This window comes from Saccostrea cucullata, unplaced genomic scaffold (genome assembly GCF_032062105.1).
Source record: "Saccostrea cucullata isolate Sc308-1 unplaced genomic scaffold, CSIRO_AGI_Scuc_v1 ctg7616, whole genome shotgun sequence".
Taxonomy (NCBI): domain Eukaryota; kingdom Metazoa; phylum Mollusca; class Bivalvia; order Ostreida; family Ostreidae; genus Saccostrea; species Saccostrea cuccullata.
Window position 1 is genome coordinate 5,863 of NW_026927902.1, and position 16,251 is coordinate 22,113.

Sequence of the window (16,251 nt, forward strand, 5' to 3'; positions counted from 1 at the left end):
ATAATAAAAAAATGAACATTATTCATTTCCAATTCATTGAATGATTCGATATATAGAGCGCTAGCGCCCTTGCTCCCATTTTCTTATCCTCGACTTATCTCTCTCTCTGTATAAAGTGAAAATCCAATACTGGGGCACCAAATCTCTATCTAATGTTTTGCATTAATTGTATGTCTTTACTAAATAAAATAATGAATTAAATCACATGAAAATAACAATGTGTATAGTCTGAAAAAATTATATTGAACGGATTCCTTGAAAGTTGAGTCCTTGTTCAATACCATCCTGGCAGTGCCAGGGGTCCGGAGTCAACACTCTGTTGTCATTGGACAACACGTTGACTCAGCACCTCTGCATGCATTGCGAGGATGGTTCAATACCTGACTCAGGTCAACATAATTTATGTAGTTTACTTATTGTACTAAGGAAGATAAACGCGACATATTATTTAGCTTTGTTGAATAGTCCAGTATTCCCAGTAACTCGAAGACCGAAACCCAGGTGGGTGGTATACTTCTTCTTGGTTTAGATATAACCGATATAACCCTGGCCGTTTGTCTGTCTATCTGTCTGTTTTTAAACCTTGTCCTTATTTTTTGATTAGTTGGGGGCAATGGCTTTAAAGGGGCCTGGACACATTTTCAGCCAAAAATGTTCATACCATTTTTTATGTTTACAAAAACTTAACTAAGGTATTTCTAATGATCAGGAAATTTTTGAATTTCAGTTTTTGAGATACAATACAGATTTAGAGCTCCAAGCCTTTGTTTTGTAAACAGGCCCGAGCCACGTTTTTGTTTACATAGGTTAAACATGCTGATATGTGTTCGTCTAAGCAGATTTTTAGGCCACCTGAGTAAACTCAGGTGACCTATTGCTATCCGTTTTCGTCCGTCGTCGTACGTTGTTCGTAAACTTTTGAACATTTTTAACTTCTTCTCTGGAACTACTGAACCAATTTCAACCAAATTTTATATACAGCATCTATGGGTGAAGGGGAACAAAAATTGTGAATTTCATGGTTCCTGCCCCCCTGGGGCTTGAGGGGTGGGGCCAAAACCACTAAAATTAATGCAATCTTTAAAAATCTTCTTCTTTACTCCTGGACATCAAGCAGTCAAACTGATGACATGATTGTAATTAGCATTGAGTCCTTTACCAAAATTGTGGGTCAGTGGTTCTGGTGTTAGAGCGGGGCTATATAGATCATATAGTAAATGTGCAATATTTCTTTGAAACTCTTCTTCTCTGATCCTGGGTATTAAATTAACTAACTAAGAACATAGTTAAGATAACCAAGAGTGCTTCTTCAAAAATTTTGAATTTCATGGCCCCTGGGTCAGTGGTTCTGATGTTAGGGCGGGGCTATATAGATCATATAGTAAATGTGCATTATTTCTTTGAAAATCTTCTTCTCTGCTCCTGGGTATTAAATTAACTAACTAAGAACATAGTTACATGTATGATGACCAAGAGTGCCTCTACCAAATTGTGAATTTCATGGCCCCTGGGTCAGGGGTTCTGGTGTTAGGGCGGGGCTATATAGATCATATAATAAAAGTGCATTATTTCTTTGAAAATTTTCTTCTCTGCTCCTGGGTATTAAATAAACCAACTAAGAACATAGTTATGATAACCAAGAGTGCCTATTCAATAATTGTAAATTTCATGGCCCCAGGGTCAGGGGTTCTAAACAAAAACAAGGTACATGTACTAGCCTTGTTTACATTTTGAAGAATTCTCTGCCCTGTATCTCCTTTGTAAATCAACAACTGATGTTTAAATTTTTGCTGATCATTAGAATTGCCTTAGTTAGGAATTGTAAAAATTAAATTTGGTAAAAAAAATTCAGTTGAAACTGTGTCCATGCCCCTTTAATATTTCATGGACTACGTATTCACCACTTATTCCTTGTGACATTTTTAGACCATATTTGGTCCTAAGATATTTGAAATCTTTTCCTTGAAAGTGAATTTGTCCTACTTTTGCATAGTTTACTAAACTTATACCTTGGCCATAAATTTTAGCAGCTGAGAGTAAATGGCTTTTATTTTTCACATGTATATCCATCTCGCTTGTCATGCAGTTTAGTTGTGAATTTTCCATATTCGTCTATAGTTTAATAGTATCCAAATATAATACAGATGTGGCCGAGTCGACATATACATAAATTCACGTCGATATATTTAAAACGATTCTGAATAAATTGTCATACTCATTAGGCCAACAATTGTCGAAGCACAATTAGTACCCATTTGAATTCCAATAGTTTGTTGGAAGACCTTGTCTCCGAAGACTACAAAGATGCAGTCAATGACGAACTCAAGGCCCGGGATCATGAAAGATCTTAAGGTTAAGCCAAAAACTTTATCTGGTGATGAAATTTTGTCATTCAAAATCAATTAGTTAAGGAGAAACATATGACTTAATATTGAACCACCAAAGTGCTCTCCAAAATAGAGAGTAAATCAGTTCGTTGTGATAAACATTTTACAGGCTTAAGAAATTTGTTGATGACCAATCACAGAATTGGAAATTTTCTGTCCATCCCCTGCAGTTTTTAATCCATAAGTATGCGTGTGTTAGTTCGAAATAAAAGTACTCATTCTATTACACGTGTTACAAGCAAATCTTTTAGAATATTTTAAACTATAAACTTTAACACAAATGTCAAGGCAATAAGACGTACAAAACGGGCTGTCTCGGTTCATTGACATACCTCAAACTATGAATTTCATTTTATCATTTCCTTAATCTGTTCATATTTTCCAACTGTGAACAAATTTAATTTTAGACAAAAATGTATCTTTAAGCTATTTAAATTCATTAAGAAAACTAAGTAATATATATAACTTAATTGAAAGAAACATTAGGCAAACAGATCCGCGCCGAAGCATATATATCACGATCTAGTTAATTAACAAGACAACCTCTGACAGAAATAAAGTAGCATGAATTTCCTGTTACCTGTACGTAACTCGTGTACAGTAGCTGTCAATAATTTAGTCTCGTGGGTATTAACTTTTATGATTACAAACAATCAATGCCTTTGATGTGAATTTGTGAGCTAACATTCTTGAAGGTTGTAAATTACCATAATATATACACAGCAGCTGGCCAGGAATATTAAGACTGCAAGTTGAATTAATTAAACGGTCATGACGTGCTACGTGTCATTTTTCAACTTCTTAGGTTTCACTTCACTAGAGAATGTATTAAGCGAGATGGGACCATTGTTATTGTTGATGTTAATTTGATCTTGCAATTTTTATTGCTAATTTTTGGAAAACAATATAATTTACTAAAAAACATCTGTGCAGCTGTGATTTATAGCTTTTATGACAAAAACATAAAAAAGGGAGGAAAAGTATGCATGTTTTCGGTAAGGAGCAAACTTCATCGTGATGGAAAGTGAAAAACAACAAGAAAACGGAAAAGTCCATGTGGTCAGTGAGGAAGGTTAGTATCTGAAAAGTAATCAAAGGAAAACACCTTCGATCTAAATTTATTATCCAATCAAACAAGATTAACGCAGCAAGAATAGGGTAAACCTAGTTACACAGAGCATGCATCGTAAGTTTAATTGTTAGAATATATTTAACATATATTTTAAGAATGATATTTTTCTAGTCATCTTTGGTATTTTAAAATTATTTCGTATAAATTTAAAAAGACTAAAGGATATTTTTTCATTAAAATTTAATAATAACATTACATATCTCGGCAATATTTAACTACTTTTACCCAAACCCATGCCGGATGTAATGCTTTCCTTGCGGTGTTTTGAGAATTCGACACGTCATGAAAACAAATTTATAACGAGTAAAGCGATAGATAGTGTATGACAGGTGACTCTTCGATTTCAGGTCCGACACACGTAGTCACCATACCTGATAAGACGAAACACGTGGAAATGACGGGAAGTCGGAACAAACTGCTCGTGTGTGCAGCTGGGACGTTCCTCTGTTACTTTTATTATGGAATTGTTCAGGAGTCAATGTGAGTGCAAAAAAAATAACACATGTTGCAGTCTGTAAGACTGTTACCTAGAAAAGACATCATCAAGATAACTTTAAGCCCCCCCCCCCATTTCTTGGTCTTGATTGTTTAGAGCACCTGTCAAGAATTCGGGGGGTTTAAATTTTTCTGACCCCGGATGAACTGGCCAGATTTTCTCTTATCTCTGATGTAAAATCTCTTAATTATCATTTTTTTAAAATATATTTGTTTCATTGGCCTTGTACACATTTTTTTGACAATACTGTTGTTATGTTTTAATTCTTTTCTTGTAGAACAAAGGGAAAATATGGAGAGGGAGAAAAGACAGAGAAATTTAAGTATACACTGGCCCTTGTATTCGTCCAGTGTATCATCAATGCCATCGCAGCAAAGATTGGTAAAAAATCTAATCTTATGTACATCTTGGTTATACTGTAATGCTCATCTTTATCTGTACATTAAAAATCATATGCATGTACATGTATATCTAGATAAGATGATAATTATGTGTAGCTGTATAGGGCATATTGTAGGATTAAATTTGGTTCTGTTATGAATGTACTAAATAACTATCTAAATGATAATATACAGAAAAACTTACGAAAACAAGTGCTCTTGAGTTAATGAATAAATGAAATGTTTCTTGGTTGCAATTTGGGCATGCAAATTAATGCAACCTCAGTGCAAGTTCTAAAGTACATTTGCATGTAGTTCAGCATTGAAATTAGTTCTATAGACAATCTGATAGTAGAGAAAAAAAGTAGATGCAGATTTAATTGCAGAAATTTGTGTGTATACATGGTACATGTTATACTTTTACAAATACAAATCCTAATATGTTAATTTATCTCTTTCAGCCATGTTTTGGCAGAAGGAAAGGGACACTACTCCTGGCAGGATGTTTTCGTTTTGTTCGATGTCCTATCTGGGAGCTATGTTAGCCAGTAACCATGCATTACAACATGTCTCATACCCAACTCAGGTGAGAAAGACGACAAAGGCTTAGAATAAGATAAAAAGATTTTCTTTTCTTACTACTATGGAAAGTGTAATTATTTATAAATTTTCCAAATGATATGCCACTCGCCCAGAATGTTTGATTTATTTATTTAGATTAAACTTGTGTTGTACATGTATTCATTAAGTGATTTACCGTGAAATCCTTAATTTTCTTGGGGTTTAATTTTCGTTGTTTTTGAGGAAGGAAAGAAGCCCTTTACTTTGAGCCCACTACATAAACACAACTACTATTTGGTCTAAAATGTTCTTCATCCATGAAATCAAATCCCCAAAATTCAACAGCTAGGGTCTGACAAATCCCATTGCCTGACGCCCGGGACTAGTGAATTTTAGAGGCGGGCAAGTGAATTTTTAATAGGCACTGGCCCGTGGGCAAGTAACTTTGAAAAAAATAAATCAATAAATATTTTTAAAAATGTCATAGTTTTCCACGAAATTAAAATTATTTTGTTGTAAGAGTTATCTTCCTTTGTTTGTCACACTTCGTATGCGAACCAGTTCAATTGTGTCATCATTATGCAGTTCATTACAAGTTTTACCGAAAGTTTTAAGTACATGTATTTGTACTTAATTGAAAGTGACAAATTGGCATTGGAGAAATGGAGAAAGTTTTGACAGTTATGAGGCAGTAAACGATTCAAAGCGGATGATAAGTACATCGTCCATAACTGTTTACAATGTTAGTGAAAAACTCAGTACAAAATCGTCTAAGCATACCAGGTATGAGAAAAGAAAAAAAAAACAAATGTCCAAAACCACTATTTTAAACAAATATCAGATATCATGACTATAGCTGAAATATGATAGCAATTTTACGACTCTAAATGAGTGGAAAATTAAAACTGCATACAATCAATCAACAGATTGTATGGTACATAGTACTTAATGGCAGGTGGTTTTAAATGTCACCAATATTCAAAACAACATTTTTATCTTAGGTTGAAAATATTTTTTGATTTAGAGACAAATTAATTCATTATGATGAATATAAAGTGCTGGTGGGGCAAGTAAAAATTGAAGTAGGGCAAGTGAAATTTGACCATGCACTTGCCCGTGGGCAAGTGCTTGAAAAATCTATTTGTCAGCCCCTGATTCAATATTGTCAATACTTCAAATCATGAAAATTTACCTCCATGAAAATGTGAAATTTAACTCCATGAAAATGTGTATGATTTTACACAATAAAAATACAGTCAATAACATAAAAATCATTGAAGAGGTCAAATGAATGTGTACAATGCTAAAAGAGAGAGAATTTTTTTTTAATTTTAAGGTAATGTTGATTTCCAATAGTACAATGAAAATTATGCATCATAAAAATCTTGTAGGTTTTGGGAAAATCAGCGAAGCCCATCCCAGTGTTGATCCTGGGGATCCTGTTTGCCCGGAAGCGGTACCCCGCAGCCAAGTTCTTGTTTGTTTTAATGATAGTCCTGGGAGTAGCCATGTTCCTGTACAAAGACTCGGGAAAGACCCAGAAATCTGATCATGACAGCATAATTGGTGTGGGAGAACTTTTACTGGTAAATTCATTAATTAATTAAAGAAATTTCCATTTATGAAGTGCTTCCTAATTATATTAATTCTTCAAAACTGAATTTTTTGCATTTAAATAAATCGCAATGTGACATTTTACAGAAAAATTTGTCTTTGATAGATTATAAAGCATAATTGTTAATTCTAAAAAGTTTTTAACTAAATGAATCGTTTCCCTTTGCATGTTTTTGTATGTCAATCTTAATTTTGATTATCTCCACTTAGTTGGTGTCCTTGTCACTAGATGGTGTTACAGGAGCTATACAGGAGAGGATGAGATCTGAACACAAGACCGGGGCCTTCAGTATGATGTTTAACATCAATATATGGTCTATATTATGGTTAGCCATAGGTAAGACATTCTGTGCTGTATTAATACTTTATTATATGATTATTCCAGGAAGACATCAAGTGAAAAATGTTCTTTTTGACCCTGAGTCCTTCAGACCTTTTGAAAATCTTCATTTTGTTTGTCAAGCAAAGAGTACATGAGTACTTGTTTTATATTCCAGGTTTAGTTGTCTCAGGAGAGGGTGTGGCATTTCTAGGTTTTATGGAGAGACATCCCTCTATACTTTTACAGATGATGACATTTGGTTTAGCTAGTGCTGCTGGTCAGGTGAGTTTGATTTGGATTCAAGGTTTATAACTCTAACTTTACAAAGAGCTTAACACACATACTCATCACTCAGTATATGCTTTCTAGGCATTAATATTGTTATCAGATTTAAATCTACATTGATAAAATGATTATGCGACTTTTAACTAATTTTGTTTTTCACTCTTACATAAATCTCTTCTTAATTCTAAAATCAGTAAGTGTGCTTGTATTTTTTTTTATTTTATTCTCTGTGGGTTGTGGTTACTATTTGTGCAACTGGATTTTCAAATTTTCCAGAATGCACATGCCTATCCAAAGTCATGAATCATTATTTATGATAAACTGGAGACGTTTTGTTTTTCTTTTCAGACATTTATTTTCCTCACCGTATCAACATATGGACCATTAACTTGCTCCATCATCACAACTACGCGAAAGTTTTTCACCATTTTGGCTTCAGTGATAATTTTCCAGAACCCCATGAACAGCAGGCAGTGGATGGGAACTGTATTAGTGTTTACTGGACTTGGCTTAGACAGTGCTTATGGGAAAGAAAAGAAACACCACAAGTGAAGACCAAGAAAAACAATTCAAACACTACTACAAATATCCTGGCCTGGATAGGAATAAAAATATTAAGGTTTATCTGTGAAGAAGAGAATATCATTTTTTGAGGAGAGAGATATTTTTGGGGGGCATTTGTGAAAGTGATTGAAATGTATGACTTGTTGCATTTGTTTTTAAGTGCTTTGAGTGAAAGATAAACCCAGACCTAGATGGTTCTGTGATATTAATCAAATTATTGATTATACACACCTAACTGTTTTCTGATGTGTATTTATTTTGTACAAAGATCTGAGAAAGTATGAACTACAGAAATAAGTGCATGTCTATGGCATGATTGAAAACGGATGATAAGATGATGTTCAAAAGATAAGAGTCTACGCAGTTGTTGTTCAAAGAATAATAATAACATACATGTATGTTAGCAGAATTTGAACAAATAATTTTTTTATATGGATTGACAAAACATTAGACATTGTTGTTATATCATATTGTTATGAAAACCACTTCATATTAATGTCATCAGTGTTTTTAAGGTGTATAATGTTTTCAGTATTTCAGGTTAAAGGGATTTATCAATTTTATATTTGGACCATTCAGATTTTGATGTTATTTAAAGCTTATGTGTTAAGGCATTGGAAGTCCTCCATATGTAACTGTATTCTTTAAAAGTTATATTTTTTATGAAGTAAATGTTTTGTTTTTGCAGAAATTCCTTCTGTTTGTTCTCTTAATAGCTGTTCATAGTCACTCTAATGATTTCTGGTGTTCCGTTTCAATCATGTGTAAAGTTTTGTATGTTCAGTTATATTCTTTTAAAATACAGTCCGATCTGTACAAAATTCAGGTACACAATATTGTGTAAAAAATGCGGAATTTTATAAGTGTTAGTGTCCCAGGTGTAAGGTTAACATTGAGAAACAAGAAATTGTTTATAAACTTTCAGGCATCTTCAGAAATTTACTATAAACAGTCTCCAATAAATCCTTTATACTGAAGTTCATTCCTTTATTGGAGAATTTATACTCTAGCATGGAGTAAAGCTGATTAATAATGCAGTATTCTGGTTGCTTTTCTAAAAGACCTCTACTCACTCAACGTTTAGGAAAGCCCAATCTTTCAAGTGGCTTCATTATTTCATAAATAAAATGAATTCTGTCAAAAATTGCTTCAGACAAAATGCCAAATAAACACACAAAAAAGAATACCTTGACATTTTGCCAAAATGGATTAAAATTTAAAAGTATCAAATGGATGTTGAAATCTCACAATTTGAGGGTAATATGAAAACCATCTATCTCTCTGTCTTTGACAATGCAGAAGAGAAGCAAGAATAAGATAAATGAACTTGAAATTAAAGACACCACAGAGTCTGATGAAGCTGTTTCTTATTTGGATATTTTAGTAGAAAAAGATGTTAATGGTACCCTAATAAGAAAGCTTTATGATAAACATGATGACATTTTCATTTTTCAATCGTCATCTTCTCTTACTTATGCAGCAATATACTATGCTCTACGTGTAAAATTTTTTTAGAACGAATTAACTTAATGACAAAAAAGTTGATGAAACGAGAATATCACCATCATTATTTCTTAAGTTCTATGGTCAATACAATGACCTTGTCAGTAAATAAAATCTGTCATTAACTACATTAAAAGTCAAAAGCTGACTGATGTTTTTTATACTTATTGTTCTGCCCTCATTTTACTCATTGAATTGTCAACATAGTTTTTCAACATTTGAACTTATTTTATGATCATGACAAGGAGCACACGGCAGGTGTGACTGGTCAGCTGGGGATACTAACTCTGTCATGACACCTGATCCCACCTTGGATGTTTTAGAGGTCCGTGTTTTATCTGCTTCTGATTTGTATTGTTCAATTTACTTTTGAGCTTGAATATTGTTTGTTTTCTTCTTCTGTTTTTATAACAGTTACATGATTAGTAGGTACTGGTCCCCGCTTATAAAGCAGGTAACGACATTGTCTTGTTTGTAAGACTCATAATTAGAAATGTATTTTAGAGGAATTAAGATTTAATTCTGCAAGTGGTAATCCAACTTATTCATATCTTTCCCTTTGTAGAGAGGAAATTCCTTAAAACCATATGTCAGTTTACTTTAAAATAAATTTATCATTCCCAGTAAACAGAATGGATTTGAATTACCATACCTATAATACTTAAAAACTCCAAGGAACTTTAAGAAAATTTGAAATACAAAAAATTGAAATAAAAAAGGCAATAACATCGAAATTGACGACTTTTCAACACTATACATGACCATCTCCAACGATAAATTAAAGTCTCTGTAACGTATCCAATCACGTCTTTGGAAAGATTGTTAAAATATCAATTGATTTTTCAGTTTTTTTTAAATCATGTATCATAACTTTCTGTAATTTCTAGCAATACACATTTATTTAAATAGGGAGATAACTAAATGTTCTTAAGCTTATAGATCCATAACAACAAAACAAGTCATAAGCAGCATGAAGACGGACCTTTAAAACAACAGAAGTGGGATGGGGTTCCATGGAGGAGTAAGCTTCTTTTGTCGGCCGGTCATGCCGCCTGCTCCTTGTCGTAACCGGATAATGTTTCTCATAAGATGATGGTGTTTTTAGGTCACCTGAGTAAACTCAGGTGACCTATTGCTATCCGTTTTCGTCCGTCGTCGTCCGTCGTGTGTCGTGTGTTAACATTTGAACATTTTCAGCTTCTTCTCTGAAACCACTGAACCAATTTCAACCAAATTTGGCACAAAGCATCTATGGGTGAAGGGGAACAAAAATTATGAATTTCATGATCCCTGCCCCCCTGGGGCCTGAGGGGTGGGGCCAAAACCACTAAAATTAATGCAATCTTTAAAAATCTTCTTCTTTACTCCTGGACACCAAGCAGTCAAACTATTTGCATGATTGTAATCAGCATTGAGTCCTCTACAAAAATTGTGAAATTCATGGCCCTGAGGTCAGGGGTTCTAGTGCTAGGGCGGGGCTAAATAAGTATATAGTGAAAATGCATTATTTCTTTGAAAATCTTCTTCTCTGCTCCTGGGTATTAAATAAACCAACTAAGTACATAGTTATGATGAGCAAGAGTGCCTCTACCAAAATTGTGAATTTTATGGCCCCAGGGTCAGGGGTTCTGGTGTTAGGTTGGGGCTCTATTGATTATATAGTAAAAATACATGATTTCTTTGAAAATCTTCTTCTATGCCCCTGGGTATTAAATAAACCAAGTAAGTAAATAGTTATGATGAGCAAGAGTGCCTCTACCAAAATTGTGAATTTTATGGCCCCAGGGTCAAGGGTTCTGGTGTTGTGGGGGGGGGGGGTGGGGCTCTATTGATTATATAATGAAATTACATGAATTCTTTGAAAATCTTCTTTTCTGCTCCTAGGTATTAAATAAACTAACTAAGTGCATAGTTATGATGAGCAAGAATGCCTCTACAAAGATTGTGAATTTTATGGCCCCAGCATCAATGGTTCTGGTGGGGGGGGGGGGGGGACTTTATTGTTTATAAAGTGAAAATACATGAATTCTTTGAAAATCTTCTTCTCTGCTCCTAGGTATTAAATAAACTAACTAAGTACATAGTTATGATAAGCAAGTGTTCCTCAACCAAGATTGTGAATTTTATGGCCCCCAGGGTCAAGGGTTCTGGTGTGTGTGGAGGGGGGGGGGGGCTCTATTGATTATATAGTGAAAATATGTTAATTCCTTGAAAATCTTCTTCTCTGCTCCTAGGTATTATATAAACTAACTAAGTGCATAGTTATGATGAGCAAGTGTGCCTGAACCAAAATTGTGAATTTAATGACCCTATCATTAAGGGTTCTGGTGTTGGGGGGGGGGGCTCTATTGATTATATAGTGAAATTACATGAATTCTTTGAAAATCTTCTTCTGCTCCTAGGTATTAAATAAATTAACTAAGTGCATAGTGATGATGAGCAAGAGTGCCTCAACCAAAATTGTGAATTTTATGGCCCCAGGGTCAAGGGTTCTGGTGTTGGGGAGGGGGGGGGGCTCTATTGATCATATGGTGAAAATACATGAATTCTTTGAAAATCGTCTTCTCTGCTCCTAGGTATTAAATAAACTAACTAAGTGCATAGTTATGATGAGCAAGAGTGCCTCTACAAAGATTGTGAATTTTATGGCCCCAGCATGAATGGTTCTGGTGGTGGTGGTGGTGGGGAGGGGGGGGGGCTTTATTGATTATAAAGTGAAAATACATGAATTCTTTGAAAATCTTCTTCTCTGCTCCTAGGTATTAAATAAACTAAGTAAGTGCATAGTTATGATGAGCAAGAATGCCTCTTCTAAAATTATGAATTTCATTGCCCCAGGGTCAGCGGTTCTGGTGTTAGGGTGGGGCTCTATTGATTATATAGTGAAAATACATTAAATCTTTGAAAATTTTCTTCTCTGTCTCTGGGTATGAAGCAGATGAACTACCTATATAGTTATGATGAGCAAAGGCCCTAATCTTGCAGAATTGTGAATTTCAAGGCCCCAGGGTCAGGGGTGGGGGGGGGGGCTCTACTTATATACTGAAAATGAATTAATTGTTTGAAATCTGGTCCTTTGTATTTATAAAACATTTATTTACTTTTTGATAGGCAATTTTAAGGGTGCCTTTTAAAAATTTGTGCAACCTAGGGTCAGGGGTTTATGTCAGAGTGTTAGGGGCACTACTGATTATTGATGAATATTACTGATTAGTTGGAGTGCATTTTTGTTCCCCTACCCTGCGTATGGGTATTCAGTAACCAAGCTAAGCAACTGCTAAGTTTATTGTTATGATGATCAATGGTGCCCTTTCAAAATTGTGAATGCCATATAGCATCTGGCTTAAAACATGAATCAAATTCAATACACTGTAACTGGAAAGTTGTTGCATAATGCTCAGGTGACCTATAAGGCCCATGGGCCTCTTGTTATTATGACCAACGTGTTCCTTAATGAGTGATACAAATGCATCCATTAATGGTGATAATTATAATTTATACACGTTTGAGAAATATTTAACATTTTCTGAATTAACATTACATGTACTTATTACAGTGAAACTTTTAAATTTACGAGGGGTGATCAAAAAGTTCGCGAACTATCTCTATATCTACAAAACAACAATTCAGATTAGAAAAAGATTTGGTACACACATAGCCATACACAAGTTCTATAAATAGCATATTGTGAATAAAGTTTTGCTCCTTGTTTGTAACGTCACAATATAAAAATGACGTCACTATGTCGGTCACTTGTGACGAAAAATGGTTGTCTCAACCGTACTCGTTCAAAAAACGTCCGTTAAATTTATTGTATATCTTAGAAATCCCTTTGAAGAAACGTATAATAATTTGTGCACATATTATTAAGACAAATGACTTCCTATAAATTGAATCATTGATTGGATTGGTTGTTTTAGTGAAAGAAGGCAGATGGTTAAAAATGATACTTGTTATGTTGTCTAGTGAAAGCAAGTTTTAAAAGAGGTGTACATATGTATTTTTAATTATGCAATTTGTTATCAAAGACCTCAAATTTAGGCTTTGAAAAATAGTTGAATATTTTAACAATAATATAATTAGTGAATACCTAAGATATCGTTTATTTTAGATTTTAAAGATATTAGAGATATTAGATATGATAAAAATGAGGCACCCATTCTCTATCCACCTTGTAAGCAGAAGGATAAAACGTACGCTCAACTAGGAGCTAAGGTCCCTAGCCTGGTCCCCTGTCTCATCCTTGCCAAGGAGTGACGCGGATTATATGAAGCAAAACAACCAGGCTACAAGGTCCCCTGCTCAGTTTACGACTATTGGGCCTGTTTACTCCGCCACAAAATTTATTGCGTTGCATATGTAAAGTGAAAATAGAATAAATCGTAATACTGTGAAGACTTTACAGTGTAAAAAAAACCCAGAAAATTTATTTTTGTCAAAGGAATAACCATCTAATGGGTATTAGAAAAGATAGGGGGTTGGGGGGGGGACTGAGTAACATTAACTGCAATATTATAAGACATATGGAATATAAGAGTTTAACATTTATGGGTTATGTTGGGTGACCTGTGGTCTCCCCTATGATTTTATTATTCCATGTAAGGTTATAGTATCTATATAACACAGTGTCTAACCTCTGATCTCCTTACTAATAGTAACCGACACAGAGTAAACGACGTCCAGTCTCTGCATTCGCAGATCTCTAACAAGCAGGGGAGGAGATCTTGCCCCCTACCATCCCTACCTCTTCATTTCGCTCGGACTCATCACCGATCATTTAACATAATGGAATAATTATTTGTTAATAAATTATTTAATGTCTCCTTTGTCTTCCATATGCGACCTCATCACTTTAACTCTTTTTAGTCTACCCCTGATTTTATTTATCTTACAAAGAAGATGTACTCCCTGTATTGCGAAGTTTGGGGCTGCATGGAGTTCTCCTCCCCTTTCCCTGGAATTAACACGTCAAATTCATAAACCAATCAAAATTGCATTAAAAAAGAAATAAAACTTTTTAAAAAATGCACCAATTGTTATTTTCTTTTGGGATACATATACAGTATTTGAAGACAAGCAAGTTGACTAATCCTCCAAATTCCAGTTACATACATTTAGAGAATTCGGAGAAATTGTGCAGTTCTTTCCTTGTCCAAAAATTAGGATCGCAACTTTTTTTGGAGAGGATTTGAAAATAATTCTACATATACCATGATTTTAAATTATTGCCCATTTACAACTTTCAGTCATATCGTAATAATATACAACATAAGATTACCTTTGTCTCATTCATATACTACAACTTGTGAAGTATGAAATCCTTATTGATGTACAAAATAAGACTTCCGCTTGTTCCCATAATCTTTAGGCGGATACCAGAGGTAACAAAAATTTAACAAGTACAGAGGTCACTTCAATTTGTACATCTTCAGAGCGACCATAGGTCAAATTATATTGTACATCAAAAGGGTGACCAGGGGTCACCTTATATTGGACATCAGTAGGGGGACCAGGGGTCACCTTATATTGGACATCAGTAGGGGTACCAGAGGACACCTTGTATTGTACATAGTAGGACCAGTGGTCACCTTACAGTGTACTGTACATCAGTAGGGGAACCAGACAACACCGTATATTGTACATCAGTAGGGGGACCAGAGGTCAACTTACTTTTTACAACATAAGGATGACAAGAGGTCATCTTATATTGTACATCAGTAGGGGGACCACAGGTCATCTTATATTGTACATCAGTAGGGGGACCAGAGGACACCTTGTATTGTAATCAGTAGGGGGACCAGGGGTCACCTAATATTGTACATAAGTAGGGGGACCAGAGGTCATCTTATATTGTACATCAGTAGGGGGAGCAGAGGACACCTTGTATTGTACTTCAGTAGGGGGACTAGGGTTCACCTTATATTGTACATCAGTAGGGGGACCAGAGGTCACCTTATATTGGACATCAGTAGGGGGACCAGGGGTCACCTTATATTGTACATCAGTAGGGGGACCTGAGGTCATCTTCTATTGAACATCAATAGGGGGACCAGAGGTCATCTTATATTGTACATCAGTAGGGAGACCAGGGGTCACCTTATATTGTACATCAGTAGGGGGACCAGAGGTCATCTTATATTGTATATCAGTAGGAGCACCAGAGGTCATCTTATATTGCACATCAGTAGGGGGAGCAGAGGACACCTTGTATTGTACATCAGTAGGGGCACCAGGGGTCACCTTATATTGTACATCAGTAGGGGGACCAGAGGTTATCTTATATTGTACATCAATTGGGGAACCAGAGGTTATTTTATATTATACATCAGTAGGGGAAACAGAGGCCACCTTATATTGTGCCTCAGTAGGGGGACCAGAGGACATCTTATATTGTACATCAGTTTATACCAAAGAACAAATTTCAAAGCATTAATTCAATTACAGTATTTCAATAGACCCCCCACCACTCAATGGTACCCATGAGCCAGGGGCCTTGAAATTTATAATTCTGGAAGAGGATCCCTTGCTTATCATAACTACCGTATATGTAGTTAGTTTAATTAACATCCAGGAGCAGAGATGAAGATTTTGTAAAGAATTACTGAGTTTTAACTTTACAATTTCTATAGCCACACCGTAACACCAGAACCCCTGACCTTTGGGTCATGAATTTCAAAACTTTGGAGAGAATACCTTTCCTCATCATAACTATGCATTTAGTTAGTTTGTTTAATATCCAGAGGCAGAGTGAAAGATTTTCAAAGAATAAATGCATTTCACGATATAAATTTTTATAACCCTGTCCTAACCCCAGGGCCCCTGATCCTGGGACAATTAATTGCACAATTGTGGTAGAGGAGTCAATGCTTATGATAATTAAGCCAACAGTTCGACGGCGTGTTGTCAATGAGTAAAGAAGATTTTTAAAGATTTCATCAATTGTAGTAGTTTCGCCCCAACTTTCTTGCCTTAGGGGGTGGAGGGCTGGGACCATGATTTAAAAAATC

The 16,251-nt window shown here is 35.0% G+C and overlaps 1 protein-coding gene across 1 annotated transcript; it reads left to right on the plus strand.

The window, feature by feature from the left end:
• The first annotated feature begins 3,135 nt into the window (after positions 1-3,135).
• Positions 3,136-8,432, plus strand: LOC134275832 (solute carrier family 35 member B1-like). Its single transcript, XM_062758126.1, has 8 exons — positions 3,136-3,459; positions 3,867-3,999; positions 4,293-4,396; positions 4,857-4,981; positions 6,348-6,542; positions 6,781-6,907; positions 7,068-7,174; positions 7,526-8,432. Exons 1-8 carry the CDS (start codon positions 3,405-3,407, stop codon positions 7,727-7,729), a joined length of 1,050 nt encoding a protein of 349 aa, XP_062614110.1. The 5' UTR covers positions 3,136-3,404; the 3' UTR covers positions 7,730-8,432.
• Positions 8,433-16,251: the final 7,819 nt, after the last annotated feature.